The 20,206-nt window shown below is 43.5% G+C and overlaps 1 protein-coding gene across 1 annotated transcript in view; it reads right to left on the bottom strand.

The window, feature by feature from the left end:
• The window catches only part of LOC106585923 (extracellular matrix organizing protein FRAS1), a 345,785-nt gene that overhangs the window by 16,402 nt on the left and 309,177 nt on the right, over positions 1-20,206 (bottom strand). Inside the window, exons 53-68 of the mRNA XM_045706754.1 lie at positions 19,000-19,150; positions 18,075-18,234; positions 16,954-17,122; positions 16,549-16,795; positions 13,620-13,964; positions 13,157-13,317; positions 12,660-12,804; positions 12,209-12,414; positions 11,890-12,046; positions 11,423-11,623; positions 10,975-11,162; positions 10,441-10,716; positions 8,654-8,886; positions 5,578-5,738; positions 5,031-5,245; positions 14-164 (exon numbers count right to left, since the gene is read on the bottom strand). Coding sequence (XP_045562710.1) covers positions 14-164; positions 5,031-5,245; positions 5,578-5,738; positions 8,654-8,886; positions 10,441-10,716; positions 10,975-11,162; positions 11,423-11,623; positions 11,890-12,046; positions 12,209-12,414; positions 12,660-12,804; positions 13,157-13,317; positions 13,620-13,964; positions 16,549-16,795; positions 16,954-17,122; positions 18,075-18,234; positions 19,000-19,150 — 3,166 coding nt within the window. The remainder of the gene's footprint in view (positions 1-13; positions 165-5,030; positions 5,246-5,577; positions 5,739-8,653; positions 8,887-10,440; positions 10,717-10,974; positions 11,163-11,422; positions 11,624-11,889; positions 12,047-12,208; positions 12,415-12,659; positions 12,805-13,156; positions 13,318-13,619; positions 13,965-16,548; positions 16,796-16,953; positions 17,123-18,074; positions 18,235-18,999; positions 19,151-20,206) is intronic.

Raw genomic sequence — 20,206 nt, 5'->3', positions numbered from 1 at the left:
GAGACACACACACCTGTCCTCCAGAGCACGGTATCGTAGAAGAAAGAGAACTCCATTTCAGTATGGTGTTCCAGAGAAGCCCAGCCCCTGGGAGCTGTTACGTAGATATACGACACGTAGAGAGGAACCTGCACCGTCAGGAACGACTGGGCCGAGTCCCTCACCTGGGGGAACATAAGACACAACGTGAGTTCAGATGACATAAGGTGACATGACATGACATAATGTTACGCAACATGGCACGATTAAAAAGGTGACGCAGCAGCAACAGCTATAGTCAGTCCTAGACTGTTTTGCATACTGTGGTTGGGATGGAAGGATGAGTCACAGGGAAACTGCAAGAGAACCCTGACCTGTTCACCGGACGTGCTACCTGTCCCAGACCTGCTGTTTTCAACTCTCTAGAGACAGCAGGAGCGGTAGAGATACTCTCAATGATCGGCTATGAAAAGCCAACTGACATTTACTCTTGAGGTGCTGACCTGTTGCACCCTCGACAACCACTGTGATTATTATTATTTGACCATGCTGGTCATTTATGAACATTTGAACATCTTGGCCATGTTCTGTTATAATCTCCACCCGGCACAGCCAGAAGAGGACTGGCCACCCCTCATAGCCTGGTTCCTCTCTAGGTTTCTTCCTAGGTTCTGGCCTTTTCTAGGGAGTTTTTCCTAGCCACCGTGCTTCTACACCTGCATTGCTTGCTGTTTGGGGGGTTTTAGGCTGGGTTTCTGTACAGCACTTTGAGATATCAGCTGATGTAAGAAGGGCTATATAAATACATTTGATTTGATTTGATTTGAGTAGCCATGGTTACAGTAATACTGTTAGGTTCTAATTCTACGGACACCAGGAAAGCCAAGTTAAATTCTTTCCAAAGGGTCAATACAGCTGTATTCAGACAACACACGCTTCCAACACCACAAGTTATTTAAACTCCAACTTAGACACTCTCAACTTCTCTCCAATGGTTACATCTGTTACGGTCCGACAAGAAGACCAAGTGATAGATTAAAAAACCATTGTTTCTCCCTTAAGGGGATCTGACCTGAACTCAACCCCTTTGAGGCCTAATCTAAAGATCTCCACCCGTCTCCCCCCAACACATTCCAAAGCCATCTGGCTCCTACAGATAACCATTAACTGCTGATGTATAAACCCAGTCTCTTTCACTCCTCAGATACTATACTGCTGATGTATAAACCCAGTCTATATCACTCATCAGATACTATACTGCTGATGTATAAACCCAGTCTATATCACTCCTCAGATACTATACTGCTGATGTATAAACCCAGTCTATATCACTCCTCAGATACTATACTGCTGATGTATAAACCCAGTCTATATCACTCCTCAGATACTATACTGCTGATGTATAAACCCAGTCTATATCACTCCTCAGATACTATACTGCTGATGTATAAACCCAGTCTATATCACTCCTCAGATACTATACTGCTGATGTATAAACCCAGTCTATATCACTCATCAGATACTATACTGCTGATGTATAAACCCAGTCTATATCACTCCTCAGATACTATACTGCTGATGTATAAAAACCAGTCTCTATCACTGTTAGATACTATACTGCTGATGTATAACAATGTTCCAAGTTTAACCCAGAATCTAACAATATAGACTGTGATCACATGACTGAATGTGGACCTGATAACACTGTGGACCTGATGACTCTGTGGACCTGATGATACTGTGGACCTGATAACTCTGTGGACCTGATAACTCTGTGGACCTGATAACTCTGTGGACCTGATGACTCTGTGGACCTGATGACACTGTGGACCTGATGACACTGTGGACCTGATGACACTGTGGACCTGATGACTCTGTGGACCTGATGACTCTGTGGACCTGATGACTCTGTGGACCTGATGACTCTGTGGACCTGATAACTCTGTGGAACTGATAACTCTGTGGACCTGATGACACTGTGGACCTGATGACACTGTGGACCTGATAACTCTGTGGATATCTGCGAGAAGATTATGTTCACTAGTCATGGTTGATTTTATCCAAGCCAATAATGGAAATAAACTGGAGTAAATTCTGTGTACAGCAAACAAAATGCAGTGACATGATAACCCACTAGAGAGGGTATGGTTCCTGAACTAGAGGGAGTTTCATTTTTTATTTAACCTTTATTTAACTAGGCAAGTCAGTTAAAACCTGTTGGGGCTAGGGGGCAGTATTGAGAATTTTGAAAAAAATATGTGCCCATTTTTAACTGCCTCCTACACCAACTCAGAAGCTAGGATATGCATATTATTAACATATTTGGATAGAACACACTCTGAATTTTCCAAAACTGTTTGAATGGTGTCTGTAAGTATAACAGAACTCATATGGCAGTCAAAACCCTGAGACAAATTCTGACAGGAAGTGGATACCTGATGTGTTGAATTACTTTTAAGCCTATGCCATTGAAACACACAGGGACTTATTAATCATTGAGCACTTGCTACGCCATCCACTAGATGTCACCAGTCTTTACAAAGTGGTTTGAGTCTTCTACTGTGAAAACTGACCGAACAAGAGACTTGGAACGTTGGTCATAAGCGGATGGCCAATACTACTCTGGCGCGTGAGTGCATGTTTGGGTACTCTCGTTCCAATACATTTTAAAAGAGAATGCAATCGTCCGCCTTGAATATTATTGAAGTGCTGATTGAAAAAGGCCCTAATGATTTATGCTATACAACGTTTGACATGTTTGAACGAACGTAAATATATTTTTTTCCCTCTTTGGTGAAGACAAGTCCGGCGGGCGACGTTTATAGTTTTGAGTAGCCTACAGGACGCGCTAACAACACAGAGCTTTTTGGACATAAATTATGAGCTTTTCCGAACAAAACTACATTTGTTATGGACCTGGGATTCCTGGAAGTGCCTTCTGATGAAGATAATCAAAGGTAAGGGAATATTTACATAGTATCTTTGATTTTAGATCTCTCCAACATGGCGCCTAGTCTGTATCGCCAAGCCTATTTTTCTGAGAACAGGACCTCGTTTATTGCAAAGTGTGATTTCCCAGTAAAGTTATTTTTAAATCTGGCAATGCGGTTGCGTTCACGAGATGTTAATCTATAATTCTTTGAATGACAATATAATATTTTACCAATGGTTTCGAATATTAATTATTTAATTTGTTGTGCTGATTGACTGGCGGTATTGGAGGGAAAATTATTTTCTCAACATCAACGCCATTGTAAAATGCTGTTTTTGGATATAAATATGAACTTGATAGAACAAAAAATGCATGTATTGTCTAACATAATGTCCTAGGAGTGTCATCTGATGATTGTCAAAGGTTAGTGCATAATTTTAGCTGGTTTTCTGCTTTTGGTGACACCTGTCTTTGCATTGACAAAACATTACACACAGCTATTTTCAATGTACTGTCCTAACATAATCTAACTTTATGCTTTCGCCGTAAAGCCTTTTTGAAATCGGACAACGTGGTTAGATTAAGGAGATGTTTATCTTTCAAAGGGTGTAAGATAGTTGTATGTTTGAGAAATTTGAATTATGACATTTAATTGTTTTCAAATTTGGCGCTCTTGATATTTCACCTGCTGTTGATAGGGTGTACCAGGGGTAGCCCATAGAAGTTAAGAACAAATTCTTATTGACAATGACGGCCTATACCAGCCAAACCCGGGACGACGCTGGGCGTCCTATGGGACTCCCAATCACAGCCGGTTGTGATACAGCCTGGAATCGAACCAGGGTCTGTAGTGAAGGCTCTAGCACTGAGATGCAGTGCCTTAGACTGCTGTGCCACTCGGGAACTCATACCTGGAAGTCAGCAGTGACATCGATAACCCACTACAGAGGATGTGGTATCTGAACTACAGGGAGTCTCATACCTGGAAGTCAGCAGTGACTCTGATAACCCACTACAGAGGATATGGTATCTGAACTACAGGGAGTCTCATACCTGGAAGTCAGCAGTGACTCTGATAACCCACTACAGAGGATATGGTATCTGAACTACAGGGAGTCTCATACCTGGAAGTCAGCAGTGACATCGATAACCCACTACAGAGGATATGGTATCTGAACTACAGGGAGTCTCATACCTGGAAGTCAGCAGTGACATCGATAACCCACTACAGAGGATATGGTATCTGAACTACAGGGAGTCTCATACCTGGAAGTCAGCAGTGACTCTGATAACCCACTACAGAGGATATGGTATCTGAACTACAGGGAGTCTCATACCTGGAAGTCAGCAGTGACTCTGATAACCCACTACAGAGGATATGGTATCTGAACTACAGGGAGTCTCATACCTGGAAGTCAGCAGTGACTCTGATAACCCACTACAGAGGATATGGTATCTGAACTACAGGGAGTCTCATACCTGGAAGTCAGCAGTGACTCTGATAACCCACTACAGAGGATATGGTATCTGAACTACAGGGAGTCTCATACCTGGAAGTCAGCAGTGACATCGATAACCCACTACAGAGGATATGGTATCTGAACTACAGGGAGTCTCATACCTGGAAGTCAGCAGTGACATCGATAACCCACTACAGAGGATATGGTATCTGAACTACAGGGAGTCTCATACCTGGAAGTCAGCAGTGACTCTGATAACCCACTACAGAGGATATGGTATCTGAACTACAGGGAGTCTCATACCTGGAAGTCAGCAGTGACATCTGATAACCCACTACAGAGGATATGGTATCTGAACTACAGGGAGTCTCATACCTGGAAGTCAGCAGTGACTCTGATAACCCACTACAGAGGATATGGTATCTGAACTACAGGGAGTCTCATACCTGGAAGTCAGCAGTGACTCTGATAACCCACTACAGAGGATATGGTATCTGAACTACAGGGAGTCTCATACCTGGAAGTCAGCAGTGACTCTGATAACCCACTACAGAGGATATGGTATCTGAACTACAGGGAGTCTCATACCTGGAAGTCAGCAGTGACTCTGATAACCCACTACAGAGGATATGGTATCTGAACTACAGGGAGTCTCATACCTGGAAGTCAGCAGTGACTGAGCCTCCACAGACGTCTATGAGTTCCGTCATGTCGTAGTAGGCATCGAAGGTCCAGATACAGCTCTTCAGGTTGAGGTGTTTGTAGAGCTGGATGCTCTTAGCCTCTCTGACACTGGGGTTGAACTGATAGGGTCTGTCATAACCCGGACCCAGAGAGATACTGTCATACTGGACATCATCCAGGAAACCTGTCTCTGAAACACATACAGAGAGAGGACAGAGACACACAGAGAGAGGACAGAGACACAGAGAGAGAGAGGACAGAGACACACAGAGAGGACAGAGACACACAGAGAGGACAGAGACACACAGAGAAGACAGAGACACACAGAGAGAGAGGACAGAGACACACAGAGAGGACAGAGACACACAGAGAGGACAGACACACACAGAAAGGACACGTCAAACACTTTGTTAGAGGAAGGGTGTTTATAATTTATTGTAAGAGTGTGTGTATGCGTGTGTGTGTGTGTATGTACCATGTGTGTGATGTAACACACTTTAGAGTGTCTGCGTGTGTCCTTACCGGAGACACCCTGCAGGTCTTTGAGAGTGACCAGGTTTGAACAGATGTGCTGTTGTCTGTAGATGGACTCTGACAGCAGGAAGTGCAGGTTGTGGAGGGGCATGCTGGACACTATGGGCAGCATACCGTCCTGGTGGGGGATCTGCACAGAGATGTGGATACTGCAAAAGAAAAAGACAACATAAGGTTAGTGTTCTACTATTATAGAACATATGGTGGTGTTTTAGAACTATTATAGAACATATGGTGGTGTTTTAGAACTATTATAGACCATATGGAGGTGTTCTAGATCTATTATAGACCATATGGATGTGTTCTAGAACTATTATAGACCATATGGATGTGTTCTAGAACTATTATAGACCATATGGATGTGTTTTAGAACTATTATAGACCATATGGAGGTGTTCTAGATCTATTATAGACCATATGGAGGTGTTCTAGAACTATTACAGACCATATGGAGGTGTTCTAGAACTATTACAGACCATATGGAGGTGTTCTAGATCTATTATAGACCATATGGAGGTGTTCTAGATCTATTATAGACCATATGGAGGTGTTCTAGAACTATTATAGACCATATGGAGGTGTTCTAGATCTATTATAGACCATATGGAGGTGTTCTAGAACTATTATAGACCATATGGAGGTGTTCTAGAACTATTATAGACCATATGGAGGTGTTCTACTGTTATAAACCATATAGAGGTGTTCTAGAACTATTATAGACCATATGGAGGTGTTCTAGAACTATTATAGAACATATAGATGTGTTCTACTGTTATAAACCATATAGATGTGTTCTAGATCTATTATAGACCATATGGATGTGTTCTAGAACTGTTATAGACCATATGGAGGTGTTCTAGAACTATTATAGACCATATGGAGGTGTTCTAGGACTATTATAGACCATATGGAGGTGTTCTAGAACTATTATAGAACATATAGAGGTGTTCTACTATTACAGACCATATGGAGGTGTTCTAGAACTATTATAGAACATATAGAGGTGTTCTACTATTACAGACCATATGGAGGTGTTCTAGAACTATTATAGACCATATAGATGTGTTCTACTGTTATAAACCATATAGATGTGTTCTACTGTTATAAACCATATAGAGGTGTTCTACTGTTATAAACCATATAGATGTGTTCTACTGTTATAAACCATATAGATGTGTTCTACTGTTATAAACCATATAGATGTGTTCTACTGTTATAAACCATATAGATGTGTTCTACTATTATAAACCATATAGAGGTGTTCTACTATTATAAACCATATAGAGGTGTTCTACTGTTATAAACCATATAGATGTGTTCTACTGTTATAAACCATATAGAGGTGTTCTACTATTATAAACCATATAGATGTGTTCTACTGTTATAAACCATATAGAGGTGTTCTACTGTTATAAACCATATAGAGGTGTTCTACTGTTATAAACCATATAGATGTGTTCTACTGTTATAAACCATATAGAGGTGTTCTACTGTTATAAACCATATAGAGGTGTTCTACTGTTATAAACCATATAGATGTGTTCTACTGTTATAAACCATATAGAGGTGTTCTAACTGTTATAAACCATATAGAGGTGTTCTACTGTTATAAACCATATAGAGGTGTTCTACTGTTATAAACCATATAGATGTGTTCTACTGTTATAAACCATATAGAGGTGTTCTAGAACTATTATAGACCATATAGAGGTGTTCTACTGTTATAAACCATATAGATGTGTTCTACTGTTATAAACCATATAGATGTGTTCTACTGTTATAAACCATATAGATGTGTTCTACTGTTATAAACCATATAGATGTGTTCTACTGTTATAAACCATATAGAGGTGTTCTACTGTTATAAACCATATAGATGTGTTCTACTGTTATAAACCATATAGAGGTGTTCTACTGTTATAAACCATATAGATGTGTTCTACTGTTATAAACCATATAGAGGTGTTCTACTGTTATAAACCATATAGATGTGTTCTACTGTTATAAACCATATAGAGGTGTTCTACTATTATAAACCATATAGATGTGTTCTACTGTTATAAACCATATAGAGGTGTTCTACTATTATAAACCATATAGAGGTGTTCTACTATTATAAACCATATAGAGGTGTTCTACTATTATAAACCATATAGAGGTGTTCTACTATTATAAACCATATAGAGGTGTTCTACTGTTATAAACCATATAGATGTGTTCTACTGTTATAAACCATATAGAGGTGTTCTACTATTATAAACCATATAGAGGTGTTCTACTGTTATAAACCATATAGAGGTGTTCTACTGTTATAAACCATATAGATGTGTTCTAACTGTTATAAACCATATAGAGGTGTTCTACTGTTATAAACCATATAGATGTGTTCTACTATTATAAACCATATAGAGGTGTTCTACTGTTATAAACCATATAGATGTGTTCTACTGTTATAAACCATATAGAGGTGTTCTACTGTTATAAACCATATAGAGGTGTTCTACTATTATAAACCATATAGAGGTGTTCTACTGTTATAAACCATATAGATGTGTTCTACTGTTATAAACCATATAGATGTGTTCTACTGTTATAAACCATATAGAGGTGTTCTACTGTTATAAACCATATAGATGTGTTCTACTGTTATAAACCATATAGATGTGTTCTACTGTTATAAACCATATAGATGTGTTCTACTGTTATAAACCATATAGATGTGTTCTACTGTTATAAACCATAATGAGGTGTTCTACTGTTATAAACCATATAGAGGTGTTCTACTGCTATTATATTCAGGTAAATAAACTGTCTGATTAATAAAAGTACAGAAAACAAGATGATGGTGCAGGTACAGCCTACTAGCTCAAACATTATATTGCGATACTGTCCAAAATAATTTGGTGATATACCATCAAAAATAAAATTCAGATATGTAACTGTATCGATTTCCCCCATCACTATTTGTGTATGTACATGTGTGCCTGTGTGTATGTGTGCCTGTGTGCCTGTGTGTATGTGTGTATGTGTGTATGTTTATGTGTGTGAATGCCTCCCTGCTCACCGGTTCGGATGCTTCTTGTGTTTGACGTCCAGGTACTTCAGCGTGGCGATGAACGACTGGGCCTGGAACCCTCGGGCGGTTCCCGTGGTAACGGGGGTGTGGCAGATGGAACACTCGGTGCCGATGGTTGCTATGTTACTCCTCAGGGGTGTTCCAAGATGGCCGGACTTGTCCCGGGCCTGAGCCACACAGCGTACATGGAACCGCCGAGAGAAATAGATACTGTCCAAGACCTGTTGATTAAATACAGACAGTCAATCAATCATCATCAATCATGCATGTGGAACCACCAGTTGTAGCTCATAAACAGAAGCCCGGGACACACAACAAACAGAACTCTCGCTTCACACACAACAAACAGAACTTCTACATTCTACTCACAACTTCCAATCCCTACTCACTTTATGGTTAATATGCTAATAATACTTATACTACTACTACTACCACCACTACTACTACTACTACCACGACTACTACTGCTACTACTACTACGACAACTACTACTACCAATACTACAACTACTACTACTGTGACTACTACTACTACCAATACTACTACTACTACTACTTCGACAACTACTACTACCAATACTACTACTGCTACCAATACAACTACTGCTGCTGCGACGACGACGACGACTACTGCTGCTACTACTGCTACTGCTAATCCTGCTACTTCTACTACTACCAATACTACTATTACTACTATTACTGCTACTACTACACCTACGACTACTACCAATACTACTACTACTACTACTACGCCGACTACTACTACCAATACTAATATTACTACTACTATTACTACTACTGCTAATGATACCACTACTACTAATGCTACTACTACTACTACTACTACTACTGCTACTACCTTTACTACTGTTACTACCTTTACTACTACTACTACTACTACTACTACTACTACTACTACTACTACATGTACATACTACCTCAATCAGCCCGAATAACCGGTGTCTGTATGTAGCCTCGCTACTTTTATAGCCTCTCTACTGTATATAGCCTCTCTACTGTATATAGCCTCTCTACTGTATATAGCCTCGCTACTGTATATAGCCTCGCTACTGTTTATAGCCTCTCTACTGTATAGAGCCTCTCTACTGTATATATCCTCTCTACTGTATATAGCCTCTCTACTGTATATAGCCTCTCTACTGTATATAGCCTCTCTACTGTTTATAGCCTCTCTACTGTATATAACCTCTCTACTGTTTATAGCCTCTCTACTGTATATAGCCTCACTACTGTATATAGCCTCTCTACTGTATATATCCTCTCTACTGTTTATAGCCTCTCTACTGTATATAGCCTCTCTACTGTATATAGCCTCTCTACTGTATGTAGCCTCTCTACTGTATATAGCCTCTCTACTGTATATAGCCTCTCTACTGTATATAGCCTCTCTAGTGTATATAGCCTCTCTACTGTATAGAGCCTCGCCATTGTCATTTTTCACTGTCTACTTATTGTTGTTTTTATTTCTTTACTTACCTATTGTTCACTTAAAACCTTTTTTGAACAATTGGTTAGAGCCTGTAAGTAAGCATTTCATTGTACACCTTACAGTGAATTAGGCGCACGTGACAAATAAACTTTTATTTTATTTTATTTGCTACTACTACTATTACTACTACTACTACTGCTGCTACTACAACTACTAGTACTGCTACTACTACTACCACTACTACTACTGCTACTACTAGTACTGCTACTACCACTACTACTACTAGTACTACTACTACTACTACTACTGCTACTACTACTACTGACCATATGGTTAACACCAGTGTATGGTGTGGTATCAGTGACGGTCTCGAACGGTGACCTGGCCCCGTTGGTGTCTGTAGGGGCAGCCACCTCCCAGGAGAAGTGAACAGAGGTCTGGTTGATGCCTGCCTCGTCACAGCGCTCCCTCAGTACAGAGTATTTGGGGTAGTGGGGGTCACAGGGCGTCACACACACCAGGGGGTAACCAGGCGACGGCTGCTTCTTACTGCCCTCCCTGGACACCTCAGCCACGTTATCGTAGTCTGACAGAGATACCACCTGGGGGAGTTAAAGTGAGGTTAAAGTTCATAGTTCCATTTTGATGAAAGACAGTTAGCTGTCAGAAAGCACTGACAGAATCAATAAATGTCAATCTCAAGATAGGATTCATCTCAGAAACCATGCTACAATCTTTGAAGAATGCATTTACAATTTAAATTTACAACTTACATGAGGTAGTTTTACCTGAATGATTTTGTAATAAGCATAATACTATACCAATTCCATTTCAATTTGAATGTGAGCCATGTTCCTTACAATAGGCGTGGCCGGAAGGATGAGACTCCCCGCAGCTTCCTGGTCCAGGATGGTGACTGTTGCCGTGGTGATCTCTCCAAGCACCGCCTCCACTGGGTCGTCAGGGCCGAGGACCAACGAGAAGGACTCGTGCCACTCCCTGTCCTCATTGGACAGAATCTCCACTTTGAACAAGATGTTGTCCATGCCTTCATGGTAAGATCAACAACAACAAAAAAGTTGAATCATGTTTACTTATGCTGTATCATCGACATGTGATGTAACATACCTTCAATAATATAAAAACATATCCCATTTCCTGTCAAAATCCCTTCTGAAATTGGTGAATAAAAATGCACAGCACCAAGTCTGAACAATCACTAAAGAGCAGTGTGATTGGCTATGAGGTTCTTGTAGACAGATGTATAACACTACCCATAATGCCCCTTCCTCATAAAGTCTTACTGACCAGGGGTGAACTTAAGCACTCTGCTCTTGGGGTTGTAGTCCACTCCGGACTGGGCTGATCCGTCCCGGGTGCTGCAGCGGACCTTGGAAGTACGGTCCTGGTCTCCTGTCCTGACCACCTTGATGTTAAGCACCTCGATGCCGTCTGGCCCGGGAGGCTCCCGCACCTGGTACGACGTCTGCTCAAACTTTATGGTGGGGGCTGAGGTGGTACAATATCAATGTTCACTTTATAATGAACATGTCAAATTAAACACAATACATTTTTACAATGACAGGGCTTTTTTCTATGTAAAAGTATGCCCTGTTTGCAATTTCTGTTTGTAATGTCTTACAGTGTCATTACCTTATACAATACATTACATACAATACAAACTATCAACAGCCAGTCTGCCACTCTATTCATATGTATAAAGCCTACTAAAAAAAGAGAAGCACTGAGATTAGGGAAACCTGTGCGTTGCTTACCGTCCTCGTCGTTAGTGATGGTTACCGTGACCATGTCACTAACTCCCACCATGGCTCCGCTCCTGTGGTCCCCAAGCGGCGTCCCAAGATGCACCTGGAACTCCTCCTCAGGCTCGAACACAGAGTCGTCGTTGATGTGCACTGTGCAGTTCTTTACCTGGACCATCATCATCATCAGCATTAACATCAAAGCCAACTGTATTGGTCTGGTAGGGCTCTATACAGAGGTTTTTATCCCATTTTAACACAGCACTATATGTACCAACTACTAGAACACCATTCCTGTGAAGAATCTCTGTGGACTTGATAAAGAACCTACCTTCTCTCCCTTGAGGAAGGCGATACGTGAGTCGTCTGCGTTCCTCCTCTCTTCAAAGTCGTCCATGACCATGGCAGACATGGTGCGCGTGAAGCAGAGGACAGAGGACTTGACCGTCAGGTCTCCCGTTCTAACGATGGGGATGTCCAGTACGCCCTCCTTCTCCGTCACCTTGTACGCCATCTTCTCAAACTGCATGCTGGGAACTGGGAGGAGGGAATTGTGGGTAAATGAGTAGGGATTATGAAGTACTGTACAATAAAACTTACAATTTCAGAAGGAGTTCAACTTCTTCCAGGAGACTGATCTAGATGTGACTTTTATTTAGTCATTGCTAACATATAGTAGTCCCTGGGTTGCCGGTTTGTCTGTGCGTGGGTTGCTGGGCAACAAAAGTTAGAAAACCTCTGCTCTAGAAGACAGGTGTGTGTGTGTGTAGGGGTGTACGTACGGTCCAAGGTATCAGTGATGACCACGGAGGCTTGGAAAGGTTCCAGAAGGACAGCCCCCTGAGGGGAGGAGAGGAACACTACAAAGGACTCAGCCCCCTCCATGGCCGGGTTCTGGATGTCATCCATGATGGTCAGACTGCACGTCTGGACAGAGACAGAGAGAGAGAGAGACAGAGAGAGAGAGAGACAGAGACAGAGAGAGAGACAGAGAGAGAGAGAGACAGAGAGACAGAGAGAGAGAGAGACAGAGACAGAGACAGAGACAGAGAGAGAGAGAGAGAGAGAGAGAGAGAGAGAGAGAGAGAGAGAGAGAGAGAGAGAGAGAGAGAGAGAGAGAGAGAGAGAGAGAGAGAGAGAGAGAGAGAGAGAGAGAGACTAAATTCCTACTCTCAATACAAAAAGCAACACACGACTAAAATCTTTAAAAAAAAATATTACATCGCTGACATTGGTATTTGAGACAATAAAACTATTAAAAATGTTAAATCTTCTTTACCTCCACAGTCTTTCCGGCTTTGAACTCCACCTTCCTGGAGGAGGGGATGTAGTCGACCCCGGGGGTGGCGGAGGGGGGGTCAGAGGGGCGCGTGGCGCACCACACAGAGGTCACTGACGACAGGTCACTGCCCTGACGCAGCACTGGGATCTCTATGGTGCCTGGAGATCAAAGGTCAGAGGTTAGGGGGTGTTAGGTCAGAGGTTAGAGTTATACTCTGTAATACTTCCTGTTCTCCAATGATTCATTCAAGCGATGATATAAAGTATATCTATTGATTGTTGAAGAATTGAACGTAGAAATGCGACAATTTAACTCTAGCATAGCCCCAAATCTGAGGTCGTAGATTGTAAAGTCACCAGATACACAACTATCCTCAGTCACACTTTAACTACTGCTTAATAACTGCTTATTAGCCTTTATAACTTGCTGTGAGCCTATATAATGCATTATGAGCTCTCACCGGCGTCCTCGCTGAATGTAAATGTAGCGTTGCCCAGGGATACCGTCATCGCATCATTTGGCCCGTGGATAACCACCTTCGCCACGCTGACATCACCCATGCGGGTGTTAGCCGAGGCGTCCGATAGGTGGAGCTCAAACTCCTCGGAGAGTTCGTATTCGCTGTCGTCGATGAGCTTGACGTCGCAGGTGGACATGGAGACGCCGGGGCCGAAGATGACCCTGCTGTCAACAGTCATACCTCGACTCTTATAGTCAGACCCAGACTCCAGGCCGTGTAGACTGCTACCCTTAGCTGACTTAGGGACCGTGTAACAGAGAGCTGAGACCGTACTGCTGGTGTCACCTGGAGGGAGAGAGATGGAGGGAAGACTGTTTGAAAAGGGGGATTCCTAGTCAGTTGTACAACTGAACTAAAATGTGTCTTCTGCATTTAACCCAACCCCTCTGAATCAGAGAGGTGCGAGGGGCTGCCTTAATCGACATACATGTCTTCGGGTGTTCAGGGGCAGATCAAACGATTTTTACTTTGTCAGCTCAGGGATTCGAACTAGCGACCTTCCGGTTACTGGCCCAACGCTCTAACCACTAGGCTACCTGCTGGTTACTGGCCCAACGCTCTAACCACTAGGTTACCTGCTGGTTACTGGCCCAACGCTCTAACCACTAGGCTACCTGCTGGTTACTGGCCCAACGCTTTAACCACTAGGCTACCTGCTGGTTACTGACCCAACGCTCTAACCACTAGGCTACCTGCTGGTTACTGGCCCAACGCTCTAACCACTAGGCTACCTGCTGGTTACTGGCCCAACGCTCTAACCACTAGGCTACCTGCTGGTTACTAGTCCAACGCTCTAACCACTAGGCTACCTGCTGGTTACTGGCCCAACGCTCTAACCACTAGGCTACTTGCTGGTTACTGGCCCAACGCTCTAACCACTAGGCTACCTGCTGGTTACTGACCCAACGCTCTAACCACTAGGCTACCTGCTGGTTACTGGCCCAACGCTCTAACCACTAGGCTACCTGCTGGTTACTAGTCCAACGCTCTAACCACTAGGCTACCTGCTGGTTACTAGTCCAACGCTCTAACCACTAGGCTACCTGCTGGTTACTGGCCCAACGCTCTAACCACTAGGTTACCTGCTGGTTACTGGCCCAACGCTCTAACCACTAGGCTACCTGCTGGTTACTGGCCCAACGCTCTAACCACTAGGCTACCTGCTGGTTACTGGCCCAACGCTCTAACCACTAGGCTACCTGCTGGTTACTGGCCCAATGCTCTAACCACTAGACTACCTGCTGGTTACTGGCCCAATGCTCTAACCACTAGACTACCTGCTGGTTACTGACCCAACGCTCTAACCACTAGGCTACCTGCTGGTTACTGGCCCAACGGTCTAACCACTAGGCTACCTGCTGGTTACTGACCCAACGCTCTAACCACTAGGCTACCTGCTGGTTACTGACCCAAAGCTCTAACCACTAGGCTACCTGCTGGTTACTAACCCAACGCTCGAACCACTAGGCTGCCTGCCACACCCTGGATGGTGGTCTGAAGGATTGGACTATCACTGCACTAAGAAGCACTACTTGAAGGAACAGGTCAAATCAAAATGTATTGGTCACATACACATGGTTAGCAGACGTTAATGCGAGTGTAGCGAAATGCTTATCTTTGTTTGAGTGATAAGCTACTAGCAGTCTCCTCCTCAATTACCTCTTGACAGGGTCAGGGTTGGGGTCGGGGACGGGGTCGGGGTCAGGGACGGGGTCAGGGTTGGGGTCAGGTTCAGGGTTGGGGTCAGGGTCAGGGTTGGGGTTGGGGTCAGGGACGGGGTCAGGGTTGGGGTCGGGGTCAGGATTGGGGTCGGGGACGGGGTCGGGGTCAGGGACGGGGTCACTGTTGGGGTCAGGGTCAGGGTTGGGGTCGGGTTCAGGGTTGGGGTCAGGGTTGGGGTCAGGGTTGGGGTCAGGGTCAGGTTCAGGGTTGGGGTCAGGGTTGGGGTTGGGGTCAGGTTCAGGGTTGGGGTCGGGGACGGGGTCAGGGACGGGGTCAGGGTTGGGGTCAGGGTTGGGGTTGGGGTCAGGTTCAGGGTTGGGGTCAGGGTTGGGGTTGGGGTCAGGGTTGGGGTTGGGGCAGGGGTCAGGTTCAGGGTTGGGGTTGGGGTCAGGTTCAGGGTTGGGGTCAGGGTTGGGGTTGGGGTCAGGGTTTGGGGTCAGGGACGGGGTCGGGGTCAGGGTTGGGGTAGGGTTAGTGATAGTGTAATGGTTACTAATACCTTTCCTCTCTATAGGGTTAATACCTTTCCTCTCTATAGGGTTAATACCTTTCCTCTCTATAGGGTTAATACCTTTCCTCTCTATAGGGGTGTCTATAGGGTTAATACCCTTCCTCTCTATAGGGTTAATACCCTTCCTCTCTATAGGGTTAATACCTTTCCTCTCTATAGGGTTAATACCTTTCCTCTCTATAGGGTTAATACCTTTCCTCTCTATAGGGTTAATACCTTTCCTCTCTATAGGGTTAATACCTTTCCTCTCTATAGGGTTAATACCTTTCCTCTCTATAGGGTTAATACCTTTCCTCTCTATAGGGTTAATACCTTTCCTCTCTATAGGGTTAATACCCTTCCTCTCTATAGGGTTAATACCTTTCCTCTCTATAGGGTTAATACCTTTCCTCTCTATAGGGTTAATACCTTTCCTCTCTATAGGGTTAATACCTTTCCTCTCTATAGGGTTAATACCTTTCCTCTCTATAGGGTTAATACCTTTCCTCTCTATAGGGTTAATACCTTTCCTCTCTATAGGGTTAATACCTTTCCTCTCTATAGGGGTGTCTATAGGGTTAATACCTTTCCTCTCTATAGGGTTAATACCTTTCCTCTCTATAGGGTTAATGCCTTTCCTCTCTATAGGGTTAATACCTTTCCTCTCTATAGGGGCGTGTATAAACCCGGTACTCTCGTTGACGTGGTAGGTCTTCTTGTCAAACTGCAGCGTCGGTTCGTCCTCTGTGTCGTTGATGTTGACGCTGGCGCGTGTCACCTGACCCAGGAGGGCGTAGACAGGCATGCTCAGCTCCACCTGGAAACTCTCCATGCCCTCAAACACCTTGTCGTCCTGGATCACTACGGTACACACCTTTATGTCCTCACGCTCGTCAAACTGGACCTGGGGGGGAGGAGGAGGAGGAGGAGGAGGAGTAGAATAGAGGAGGAGGAGAGGAGAGGAGAGGAGAGAGTATTCCAACAACTATTTCCCAGGCTTTGCTACAAAAAGAGAATATGTTGTCATTAACTTGCCTGGTTAAATAAATCAAATAACAGTACCTGTCCAGCGTACTCCACGTAGTCGTGCTGTCCGGGGTGAGAGCCCACACTGGAGGTAGAGGTGGCAGTGCCCTGCTCCGTACGACACAGCACGATGGCATACTGGTTCAGGTTACCCGTCCTCTTCACTGTGACCGACACCGTGCCAGCCTTCTCACTCACATTGTAGCTGTGAGGGGCACAGAGGGCATCAGAGGGCATCACAGGGCATCAGAGGGCATCACAGGGCATCAGTTACATGAAGAGAGACATACAGCTTTGAGAGATACAATAACAGGACAATAGCTGAAATGGACATTGTGGCAATGAGAGGAGAGAATTGTATAGAGCTGTGGCCAAATTCAGAAGCTGCAAACCCATGAATATGTATGGAAGTCTGAACCATACACGGGTCTATGGAAGTCTGAACCATACACGGGTCTATGGAAGTCTGAACCATACCCGGGTCTATGGAAGTCTGAACCATACCCGGGTCTATGGAAATCTCAACCATACCCGGGTCTATGGAAATCTCAACCATACACGGGTCTATGGAAGTCTGAACCATACACAGGGACCCAGAGTTTTTCATGATTGTGTGAGTTAATCCAGTAAGCGCCAGGAGTTGCTGAAATGGACATTGTGGCAATGAGAGGAGAGAATTGTATAGAGCTGTGGCCAAATTCAGAAGCTGCAAACCCATGAATATGTATGGAAGTCTGAACCATACACGGGTCTATGGAAGTCTGAACCATACACGGGTCTATGGAAGTCTGAACCATACCCGGGTCTATGGAAGTCTGAACCATACCCGGGTCTATGGAAATCTCAACCATACCCGGGTCTATGGAAATCTCAACCATACACGGGTCTATGGAAGTCTGAACCATACACAGGGACCCAGAGTTTTTCATGATTGTGTGAGTTAATCCAGTAAGCGCCAGGAGTTTTCCCCATTCCGTTTACATTATCCGGATTTACAGTTAGCGCCTTTATCTTTTCAGACAGCTCGGTGGGACCAACCACATACTGTATCACAGTCATAGTAAGTACATTTTTCCCTCAATAATCAGCTGAGTCAGAAACACAGGGACGATAACACGCTGGGCCCTACTTGTTACAGCTGGCTGTGTCTCTCTCACCTCCTGTGTTGGAAGCTGACGAGGGACCACTGAATATGGAATAGGTTATCAGAGACAACGTTGGGCTTGCTGTCCTTCACCAGGAACTTAAAGTTGTCCATGGTCTCTGTCACGCTCTCCTCATGGAGCACGTAGCGGATCAAGCCCAGGTTAATGTCAGCTGGAGGGGGAAGGGGGGCCAAGTTACCACAATGTTAAAAACAACATAGACCAATGTTAGAACAACGTTAGCACAATGTAGACCAACGTTAGCACAATGTAGACCAACGTTAGCACAACATAGCACAACATAGACCAACGTTAGACCAATGTTAGCGCAACATAGACTAATGTTAGCACAACAGACCAACGTTAGCGCAACATAGACCAACGTTAGCGCAACATAGACCAACGTTAGCGCAACATAGACCAACGTTAGCGCAACATAGACCAACGTTAGCGCAACATAAACCAACGTTAGACCAACGTTAGCACAACATAGACTAATGTTAGCACAACATAGACCAACGTTAGCGCAACATAGACCAACGTTAGCGCAACATAGACCAACGTTAGCGCAACAGACCAACGTTAGCACAACATAGACCAACGTTAGCGCAACATAGACCAACGTTAGACCAACATAGACTAATGTTAGCACAACATAGACCAACGTTAGCGCAACATAGACCAACGTTAGCGCAACATAGACCAACGTTAGCGCAACATAGACCAATGTTAGACCAACGTTAGCACAACATAGACCAACGTTAGCGCAACATAGACCAACGTTAGCGCAACATAGACCAACGTTAGCGCAACATAGACTAACGTTAGCACAACATTGTAATTGTAATCGGAAACCCTCTTCAATAGTCTCACTCAATACTAAATACTCAATACCCCCCCCCACACACACACACACACAGAGAGAGAGACACACTACCTTGTGTGAAGGTGTTGATGGGAGCGCCAGGTTTCAGTTTGCTCTCCAGGAAGCCGTGTTTAGGCTCTGCAGTGACCTCATAGACCAGCTGGCCATCGTCGGTGTCTGGGTCCATGGTCAACAGCTCCTTCTTACTGATCAGGTTGGTAGCCTGCAACATCCATCAATCAATCAGACAGTCAGTAAATCAATCAATTAGACAGTCAGTAAATCAATCAATCAGACAGTCAATCAATCAATCAGTCAGTCAGTCAGTCAGTCAATCAACCAGTCAGTAAATCAATCAATCAGACAGTCAGTCAATCAACCAGTCAGTCAACCAGTCAGTCAGTCAACCAGTAAATCAATCAATCAACCAGTCAATCAACCAGTCAATCAACCAGTCAGTCAACCAGTCAGTCAACCAGTCAGTCAACCAGTCAGTCAGTCAGTCAAGTTTAGTAGCCAGGAAATCAATAAGAATTGAAAAAACAGTGAAGACTTAAACTGTATTTGTGACTCTATCACAGACCATTAGAGGGAGGCAGCGCAACAAAAACCAAATCCAACCATGATACGAAAGGGAAAAGTTGAAGAGTCATCTAGCCATGCAATTCTTTTGAGACCTGTCCAAACATACTCTAACTCATAAATCAAGTTAGCATATAATATTTTCTCAGCAGATCAGCCCAATGCCCATAATATCATTATTTCACAATTACATTGCCTCTGCAGGTAAAGTTTTGATAGTTGCCCACAGCATTTTCCCTCACTTCACTGTAATTATCAGACACTCATATTATTGTCTAACATTACATAAAACATAAAAGATTTTCTCAACAAAAAAATGAAAATAGTCATACCATTTATTATTTAGCTATTTGACTTGTAATTTTAGCACCCCTTTAGGTATAAATAAATACATCCGGTTTTTTTTTCGGTTTTTTTTTCTCAATGAAACATTGGCATTACTGCTTTTTAGCCCATAGAAACACATTGGATATCAGATTCAGACATGGAAAAACAGAGAGTAGAAAAATAAATCACAAGGAAGTTTGTTTTGAAGTGTCTTTCCTGAGTCTGAGAGACTTAAGAAAGATCAGGAAATAATCGTATTTTTTTGTTGACACATTTAAACTCCCTTTTTTTTTCTCGGCGGATACAAAACCACCAGCGCGTCAATCAACTCTAGTTAAAGTAACTATCTAGTGTTTTACAGATTTTGTAT

This window comes from Salmo salar, chromosome ssa24, assembly GCF_905237065.1.
Source record: "Salmo salar chromosome ssa24, Ssal_v3.1, whole genome shotgun sequence".
NCBI lineage: Eukaryota > Metazoa > Chordata > Actinopteri > Salmoniformes > Salmonidae > Salmo > Salmo salar.
The sequence above is the reverse complement of the archived record's forward strand: the minus strand, read 5'-3'. Positions and strand labels throughout refer to the sequence as shown.